Source organism: Dendronephthya gigantea, unplaced genomic scaffold (assembly GCF_004324835.1).
Source record: "Dendronephthya gigantea isolate DGI-Jeju-01 unplaced genomic scaffold, DenGig_1.0 000002F, whole genome shotgun sequence".
Lineage (NCBI taxonomy): Eukaryota > Metazoa > Cnidaria > Anthozoa > Malacalcyonacea > Nephtheidae > Dendronephthya > Dendronephthya gigantea.
This window is the reverse complement of record NW_021163012.1, coordinates 3408383-3418405: the sequence shown is the minus strand read 5'-3', so window position 1 is coordinate 3418405 and position 10023 is coordinate 3408383. Positions and strand designations below refer to the sequence as shown.

At 40.3% G+C, this 10023-nt stretch overlaps 1 protein-coding gene across 1 annotated transcript; it reads left to right on the top strand.

Annotated features, from left to right (window-relative positions):
- Window positions 1-1149: 1149 nt before the first annotated feature.
- LOC114533446 (monocarboxylate transporter 10-like) lies at window positions 1150-9655 on the top strand. The gene is made up of 5 exons (XM_028554966.1): window positions 1150-1444; window positions 4963-5310; window positions 6887-7101; window positions 7432-7801; window positions 8314-9655. The coding sequence occupies exons 1-5, from the start codon at window positions 1150-1152 to the stop codon at window positions 9453-9455; spliced, it is 2370 nt and encodes a 789-aa protein (XP_028410767.1). The 3' UTR covers window positions 9456-9655.
- Window positions 9656-10023: the final 368 nt, after the last annotated feature.

Here is a 10023-nt window from a genome sequence, read left to right as displayed (position 1 = left end):
GTAAACTTTCCGATCCTAAAGGCCATAGAACCAAACAAGCTATGATGTTGAACGAAAGCTTTAAGGTCTAAGGATGGTATGGAAAATTGATCCACGCAAGTTTTATGGCTTCACGCCAGTAATAAATTTTGCTTTGCTGTCATAGCCAAAGTGGCAAGCGTGACAATTTATATAAAACAAATGAACCTGTAGAGTATAAATTGATGAAGTTTTTACACTACTGAGTTTAGAAAGTTATACTTCAGTTATACGCAATAATTTAACTCCTTTAAGCTTTGGGTTGGATTTTGAGTCGCGCAAGACAAATATGTACAAAATCACGAATTTCACAGGGCTATATTTTCTACGCTTCACATAAACTTTCAATTACACTCAATCTTGTATGTTCTTGCTAGGTATGTAGTCAGCTAAATCTTGCTCTTTTTACTTCTTACACGTCAATATCGCTAAACAGTTACTTAGGATTACACTATGCCGGCCCCGGATTACACTACATATATCAAATTTTCTGTGATCACAAATGGAATTTTCAAAGAACAAATCCTAGGTTTTAAAAGATTTGTTGAAAATACTGGAGGAAACAGTAACACTAAGTTATTTCATCTCAATATTCAGTACATAATGTTTAAAACTTTGGATCTAACAAGCAAAATTGCAAATGTGATCACAAAAACTTTGACAGTGTAAACCGGGCCTTAATCGTTGCCAAATTTCCTTTCTAAATTAAACAGTTACTTAATGGTTTCCGTGGTTGGATAGCCTGATCCAAACACGGGCTTCGACTAATCAGAATACACGTTATATACATGTTATTCTATAAAGAATGTTACTATGTGTGTGCAGTCAACATGCAATGACGGATTTGAATAAAAAAAAATTACATCCGGAGTATTTCTCATCGGTGTAAATGAGTTGTTCACGACAATTACGATTATATGGAAACCGGGCTTAAGCTCTTTTGAGTGAGAGTACTGTTCAGTTACGCTTCACTTGAGTCTCAATATATCACAATCTCGCCGAAACTCATACAACGTTGGCCCAGTGTCTGAATGATAGACCAACCGGAGTGCAGAACAAAACCCATCACAGGTCACAAATACTCATGAATAGCAAGAAAGACTTTTATCGCCTTTGCTATAAACACGAAATATGGCCGAGGCTGAGCCAAACCGAAGTAAAACGGAGACGACTACGGTTGAAAATCAGCCTTTGGAGGAGAAGAGAAAGAGCGTGGATGCGGAAAGCGGTCTGTTGGACGATGCGGAAAACGGAGACGCGGATGACTCTGAAACTGGCGAAGTTATAAAGCCCGATGGTGGTTGGGGATGGCTGGTTTGCCTAGGAGCATTTATTTGTAATTTTGTGGTTTTTGGTACAAACAACTGTTTTGGTGTGATATATGGCACTCTGATTAAAGAACTCAGCATTAGCAGCGCGGAAACAGGTAAGCACTCAATATTAGGCATCTCATACGATTCACTGGGTATGTTATGGCCGTGTAGAGATTGCTGGATGTGAACAGATTTCTGTATCTAAATACGATAGGCTACTATGCAGTATATCCCTAATAAGTCCAGAGAATTGACATTATCGTTTCCAATTGTGCGTGTTTGAAAAGAGTGCTAAGCATTGGCATTATTGAAAGCCGCGATCTCAATGTTTTGTTCATAGCAATTATATAATCCTACGTTAATAAGGAAAAGATAATACACAAACAAACACAATGAATATAGAGCTCTCACGAACACCCATCATAACCCACCATAACCGCGGTCTGATAAAGTATTGTGAACAAATCTTTTCAGCAATTGTGAAAGTAACTAGATTAGATCCGTCACAGGATTCCCAGCGTTATAATCCATAGACATTACAAACAATTAATATCTTACACAATAGATGCGGTCAAATTAAGGCTTCAAAACTACTGATTAACCGGCAGAATTTAATCGACTGAATGATGGTGTAAATTGCCAGGACAAACAGGGCAAACCGATTTAACCACAGACATGCACTGGAGTATATAATTTTCGATACTCTATCACGTGCACGGTAGCTGATAAGTAAAATAGTTAGCGTTAAACAAAGAAAAACGTTAACGTTAATTTCATGTCTGATCGTGTTGAAGAAGTCAGACCAGTATTTGTGCAACCTTTAAGCGGTACGCGCGATATGTTTTGAAGTATGTTGATGATGCGAGCTAGAGGGCTCTCGGGTATTTGTTGTGCTCCGTAGTGTTGGTAAACGCCGGTTTGGGACGATGTATACAACACGTTGACAGTGCTGTTGATACATACCCGAAATACCAAGACTGCGGGGAGCGCGATCTTGGAGTAAAAATAGGCTTGATACAACCCTGCGGTGAATTTTGTATGTATCGAAATAGACCATCAACGCACGCTGTTCGTAGCTTGAAACAGTGATACATAAAAATACTGACGTGGGAGAGCAATAACTGCAGGCAATATACAGGCAATTTCTCATTTACACCACCACACATAAAACAACAAAAAGGATTGATGAGATTGCGCCTCGTATATGTAGGGGGGTTTGTATATGAACTAAATCAGCAAATGTAACTTGGTGCTGGTTGGGCAGAACTTTAAAAAAAAGGGAAGTAGCGAGCAGTAGCATGCCTATAGGACACCTGATTTAACTGGCTCACAACAGGCTGAGCACGAACTACAGTTTTTTTTTTTAAATAAAACTGAAACGGCATTATAAGGCTTGTTTTCATTTAGTCGTAATTCAGTCATAAACATGTCAGAATGGTTGATGTTTTAGAATATTGCCATTTGTCTGCACAGTTAACAATGCCAATTTACATACAGAGAGAAATTTCCAATTGGACTATTTCACATCGGTGAAGATGTCTTGTTTACGACGGTTGTTGACAAGACTAAATGTAAACCAGCCATTAAGGCCCTGCCTGTTACATGGTGCAATTTTTCTTGCAACTTGCATTTCTACTTTTAATGTAGATGTAGATTAGTAAAGCGTCCTAACTCCAAAATGTGGAGTGTAATAAATACAAAAGTCTCGTAGTTGTCAAATTTACATCTCTCAAAAGTCGGATTGTATGCAAAGTTGCATGAAAAATGCACCGAGTAAAAGGACTTTTAGTTATTCCCACAGTACATGATATTTTATGGAATGATAGCAATTCAAAACGCAGACAAAGCGTTTGTTTACTTTACGGACTGTACCCCACCTCTAAAAATGATCGTTTGAAGTTATAGCGAACTATATTCTCGATCGTAACAGCAACAACAAAGGTTAGATCATCTATGCCTTAGTTTTTCAAGATTGATCTGTGACGTTATCATGCAGTTGTAAACAAACGCTGTGTTTACATTTTGAAGTGCCATATTTCATAAAATACCATGTACTCTCAGAATAATTAATACCATTTTTGTTTGCTATTCGTCTTAGTGAATATGTGCTAGAGTTGAGATCGAAAAAAAAATAGAGAACATGTGAGACTTGAGCAATTTTGAATATCCGATCTCATGTTATGAGCAGAACCTATGTGTACTCCCCCCTTTAATAGATCTCGTTAATAGATCAAGAATTGCACGTGTGTTCTACCGTTATTCGAGCATGTACCTTCATTTCAGTATAAGGAGCAATCGAGTTGCAAAATAAATGTGAAATGAAACTATTTTAGGCAATAAAACGAACAATGATCTTTCTTGTTAATGTTCGATCTATATAATTAATACATGGTCCAGCGCACACACTCATGCACAGAGGGTCAGATAGAAAAAGCAATATATTAAGGTAATATACAGGCACGAGGAGTGACGAGGTCACAATTCAAATCGCTCAGGCAATCAAATCGCTTAAACGCCTCACATACAGTGAGTAATTATATTTTACAAAATGAGCTATAAATGTTTAATTAGGGCTTGTTAGGGCACCTCTTAATATGCTATCAGAACTGATTCGCGCGTTTAAATCTGTTGAAGGAGTGATTCAAACGTGAAATTACCAATGAAAGTGCGTTTATGAAAAAAAAATCTAAATGAAGATACACTTCATTAAAATAAACAGAACAGCCGGTGTAATAGTTTCCGATGCAAGAGTGCCACAACTGAAGTTCAAGGTCTCCATATTAAGTACTTAATAATAGGAACACCGCAACATTATATAATTGCGAATTGATTGCTATGCTGTGTTCACACAGTAAATAATATAACAACACCAGGAGTCCCGTGCTAGAACCTTCGGAGTAATAATACTTCAAGGCATGAAGCTAAAGTTATTAGTTTTCAAATGCGAACTATAAGTCGGGATATAAACAAGAGTTTCATGAAGTAATTTATGCTTCAATGTGACATGCCATGCTGGGGTGCAGGAAATCGGATAACTGTTCACCATTCCTTATTTGAACGGTTTGTTCAATCAGCGATGATGCCGCGATAACTTTACTATATACCACGGGATAGCCCTATCACTCTCAAGCTATAGGTCTAGTAATATAATCTCTCTCTTTATTTATACTGGGTAGCTCTATCAGTTCTAAACTGTTCTCCCTAAAGGACAGTAAGTGTCATCTCTTATTGATCCAGTGTTACTACAGGAGCAAACGTGCACTAAACTAACTTTATTTATACTGGATAGCTCTATCAGTTCTAAACTGTTCTTCCTAGAGATCCAGTAAGGATCATCTCTTATTGATCCAGTGTAATTGCTACAGGAGAAACCCTAAACTAAACTAACTTCATTTATAGCCTAGAGGTTCAGTAAGGATCATCAAGGGCAGACAACTGTTCTTCCTAGATGTCCCTTATCATCACGTATTGTTTGTGCAGAACCAAATTTACACTTTTGAAACTGAATATAGCTCCTTCAGTTCCACGGTATTTTCCCAATCTAAAATTAATTGGTTCGTGCAAATAGAACGTGAGAGAATTTAGGAAAACTAAACCGTTCTAGCTCTGACGGTTGCTTTCTTAATTTCAGCGTGGATTGGTTCAATGGCAATGGGTCTAAACTTTTTCTTCGGTCCAATCGCAAGCGCGCTGTGCGAACGCATTGGCTGCCGATTAACGGCACTGACCGGTGCGGTATTGTCAGTAGCTGGACTACTACTCTCGTCGTTTATCACTCCGCAAGATGTGCCTAAGATGTACGCAACGTATGGCGTAATGTGGGGCGTTGGATCCAGCTTGTGCTATGTACCATCCATGGTGATACTTGGCCAGTATTTCGATAAACGAATGGCTTTGGCTAACGGTCTTGGGACGTCTGGTAGCGGAATTGGGACTCTAGTGATGGCGCCTTTAATTCAGTTCCTTTTGTCTACATTAGGTAAGCCATTAAAGAACACCCCGCCCCCAAAATGACTGCGACAAATGATAATATCGTCTCGAAATATTCACTTAACTCCCGCATTTACTCAACTCCAAATATAAACAATCGAAAATGTTTATATAGGTGCTGTGTATTTTAAATGTGATTGGTTTATTCGTAGTCACATGACTTTAAATAAATGCAATGTTTCCCCCCAGGGTAACAAGAGAAAAATTCTTGTCATAACAAAGTGAAGTGTTTTTTTTTTGAAATTAAATTGTTGTATAACATGTGTGTTTTTGTTCCTATATAACAAAGCACTTAATGTACATAATGTACATCATATGAGTTTTGTTTTCCCTCGAGTCTCGATGTTTCCCGAGACCAGATTCTTGGGAAAGCAAAACTCGCTATTTCCCTCGGGAGCATACATTAAGTGTATACTATTCAAAGTCAATTATTATACGGCAAACGGTTTGAGGTACAAAATTACTATAGCCGTAAGATCATGCATGTAGACTACACAACCGAATTATATTAGTCGGAACCTGGGAAAAAGGCTGAGAATGGATATAGGCTACAGAATGGATATAGGCTATATAGCTACGTTTTGTCGGAAAAACGTTTATAGATAAGAAATATAGATAGAAAGATTAATATATGGATAACTAAATGGAGGCACGCCTCCGGGGGGCATATATTCATACATTAGAGTTCTGCATTATTGGTTTCTTTTGAAATCGATTGTTTTTACGGTCTGTGAACTTGAATATATGAATATATGCTCCTCTCAATTATCGATCTTCCGGCGTCCTTGTCTAAATTAGGGGCTGTTTACATGAGCCCGGTTACCCGAGATTCAACGAAGCATGAGATGACTTTGAGGTATTGAAATAAGTCTTTATGACACCAAACAAGCACATGCTATTGTTGTGGTGATTATACGACTGCCAGGGTTATGTTATCTACTCATTTCAATACCTCAAAATCATCTCACGCGTCGTTGAATTTCGGGTAACCGGGCTCATGTAAACAGCCCCTTAGACTCGTTACAAAATGGTCTAAGAAAACAGGGAGCAGTAAAGAATACAGTAAACCCTACTTGCTTCTATTCTACTGCCTAAAGCTCTGTTCACATTAACCAATTTTGTGGGATCCAACCTACTTTCGATTGATGCTTTATAGTCCGTTGACTTGCGATGCATATATAGGTGGCAAATCAACTAAGCCACGCAGTACATCTTTATCAATAAAAGACCACATTTGATATGACAGAGGTGGAATGGGTCCCACAAAATTGGATCGCGTGAACACTGAGCACAGTAGCCTGCTATTGTATTGCTTCACATGAAGTATCCTAATCCTTAATTGAACTGCTGACATATCGCAGGCGCCGCCATTTTTTTCATTGCACTTCACTTGAATTATGTATTTTGTATATATTCACATACTGAAAAAAATGGCGGCGCCTGCGATGATATGTCAGCAGTTGAATTAAGGATGAGGATTCTTCATGTGAAGCAACAAAATAGCGGGCTGCCTGTGCACTGAGCAGACCTTATGGAAAATCATAGCAAAATCTCTAACCTTTCAGGTTGGCGAACCACCTTCCGTTTTCTGGGTGGTACAGCGTCATCGCTTTTTATAGCGGTATGGTTGTTTCGGCCTCTGGCTGGCAGAAAAGCAAAGAACGAGGGGACGGCGCATCCTTGCGTGGACCTAAATATATGGAGAAATAAAGCTTTTATTGTCTGGGTTCTCGCCATTTCATTCTTTCTCTTTGGCTATTTCATTCCCTTTGTCCACTTGGTAAGAACCACAATGTTACTGCAAAACTCACGTATAGTATTTTGCACAATAGACCTCATACATAATGACAACACTTCTCGACGTTTCGACCTGAGGGCCTTCGTCAAGAGAGTTAGTATGAAGCTAATATAGTTAGTTTAGTTTAGGTTTTCCCTGTAGTAACACTGGATCAATAAGAGATGATGCTGGACCTGTGCCGCATGAGCGAATAACAGTTAGGAGCTAATTATTAAATTAAGCAATGTATAAATCATATTAATTCAGAGCTTAGATGAATCCAAATATTAATGTTATTTAAATTATACTATTTGTATCTCCAATCTAACATAGGTGAGACTTGCAAATCTTAATGGTGTGTCTGGGGACAAAGCAGCTTGGCTGATAGGGTACCTATCAATAGCCTCGACCGTTGGTCGGTTGTTTTTCGGGAAGATTGGTGATATGAAACGAGTGAATCGCCTGATCATGTTTCAGACTGCGATTCTAATTATTGGGGCCTCGACTGCTCTACTCTCACTGGCTACGAACTACACAGGCCTGGTGTTATACGCTGTCACATTTGGATTCTTCGATGGGTGTTTCGTCGGTCAAGTGGCTGTTGTTACCTCGAGCATAGTGGGGATGAAGCACCTGGGTGTTGCCTTGGGCTATCTGTTCGGTTCTATAGCCATACCCATGACACTTGGCCCACCTGTAGCAGGTATGTAGGGCGTCAACTCCGCGAATGGTGTTATGGTGCAGCTAAGCTAGCGGTTCATTTTGGCTGCGGAAAATTCTCTTGGGCTACAACCGAATGTCTTAATGAAAATTTTGGAAATCTTTCATCCAACCTTTAATCACAATTGCTTTTAGCTTTATTTCCAGCCTCTAGTTCAAAAATATATAACGTTGCGCTCAGCTATTATACAGAGGTCAGCTGAGAAAAATCGAACGCGCGGGGGTGCTAACCCGGTAAACAAAACCACCCCAAACACCCCCGCGCGTTCGTTTTTTTCAGCTGACCTCTATACAATACCCGAATCCAACGTTATAAATTTTATTACTAAAGCGCATGGGTACGAAGCTGCTTTATTTCATGCAAATCTAGACACCCTAGGCTAAGAATAGAGTCATCTCGGCTCATATTCACAGCCCTCAAGTTCAACATGTTCATGGTCTTCACACCAGCTTTCTCAACTTCGAGTGTGTAACAACGAATCCATTTTTTTGCAGGTTGGATTTTCGACGCGTGGCGGTCGTACAACATCGCGTTCTACGCGGCAGGTGGCACGAGTTTCTTAGGTTTCCTCACGATGTTTTTTATACCGAGACTGATAAAAAAACATTCCGACAAGTGGGAGAAGCAGTTCGACTTCAAAAGGCGAGCGTCGATTGAAAGTCGCCGCAAGCTTTTATCGAGCGCGGACTCGGATCCCCTCGGACCAAGAAACAGTATTTTTGAACTTGAAGTGTTTGCGCCAAACGAGGGTAGCGATGCCTCGGCGGTGACGCAGATCGCGGTGGAGAGGCCGAACTATACCAGAGGCAGACGACGCTCGCTGCCTGCTCTGTACATAAGCAACACGCCCAGTCCGAGTTTGTCGTCCGAGAAGTCGCGACTCTCTCCCGCCGTGCAGAAAATTGCCCGAATGTCGACGGAAATGGGTTCGGCTGCACGGATCTCGGCTGAAATGAGCTCGAACGATGGAGTGAACGCATCAGACTCACCCATGCTCCATTTTCGACCAACCAGTGGCGGTAACATGGCAACCGATAAGCCACGCCCTAACCGAACGAGAGCGAGACGCGGCTCGCTTCCCGTGATAACGCACAAGTCAAGTAGCTACGGCAACCAAGGGGATGCTAAACCGCCACCACGGCTCTTGCTGGTCGACGCAAGCCTTCTTGCGCAACAAGGAATACCGATTGTGAGTGTTACCGCACCACCGAAATTCAATCGTAACAAGAGACGGGGCTCCCTACCGGCCGTGAACTATCCAAACACCCCAAACGCCATGAGTGTACCAAAACCAGTTCAGCCCAAGACATATAACCTTAATAGAAGACGTGGTTCTCTACCGGCTGTATCTCTCACTATTCCGGAAGAAACTCACGGCAATGGTTTAATCGCAACAAAAAATCTTTTGCGAATGTCACCCGGGTTGGGTGTCCGTACCCACAGCTCTCAGAAAGACTCCATTGACGAGCTCGAGGAGGAGGAGGATCATCAAGAACATCACGCGAGAGATAGGGATAATGCGGGATCGGGGCATGTCAGATTATCCACTGCGTCGAGTGGTTATGATACAAACGGTTGTTCACCGGCAGAGAGTTCTGGGGTAGGTTTAATAGCTCAAACGAAAACAGGGGAATAGAAACAAATTACTGGCAATGGAATAATCACTAGTTTTGTTGAATAGAAGAGCGGATGGCTGCGAAAAGAATATCAAGTAATAAATAATACGATACGATAAAGTAATACCTGCAACTAAATCGCAAAAACTTGCAACAAAATCTGATTTCAACGCGTGCCAATTAAAAATGTTGCCAAATGTTGTCGAGAACACATGGTTAAATAATCCCTGTAAAATACATCGAAATCAGATTATTTGCATGTTTGTGTAGTTTCGTTGCTCGTATCATTTGCATTAGTGCTGATTATAATATTTAAACCCATAACGCACTTTCCTTATGCAATTAATCTATCTATACACATGAATAAACATGACTGCAAATTTTAACTGTTCAGAAGTTATACTTCACACCTAACCTACTTTTCAGACAATAAAAATTATCTGGCATAGGCCCAAGTAAAACTTGCTGGTGAGCAGTTACAGGGCACTGTGGCTGTCTAAATTATCAACAACTGAAACCAAAAAGCAGACTCGTCATTGTACAATGTCATGAAGTAATGATCCCGGGATCATTGCTTTATGATATTTT

What these genes read in the sequence shown, in the direction of transcription:
- LOC114533446 (XM_028554966.1), top strand. Translation starts at nt 1,150, where the DNA reads ATGGCCGAGGCTGAGCCAAACCGAAGTAAAACGGAGACGACTACGGTT. An exon ending in CATTAGCAGCGCGGAAACAG is followed by an intron (nt 1,445 to 4,962) that starts GTAAGCACTCAA and finishes TCTTAATTTCAG; the next exon opens with CGTGGATTGGTTCAATGGCA. An exon ending in ACTTGGCCCACCTGTAGCAG is followed by an intron (nt 7,802 to 8,313) that starts GTATGTAGGGCG and finishes ATTTTTTTGCAG; the next exon opens with GTTGGATTTTCGACGCGTGG.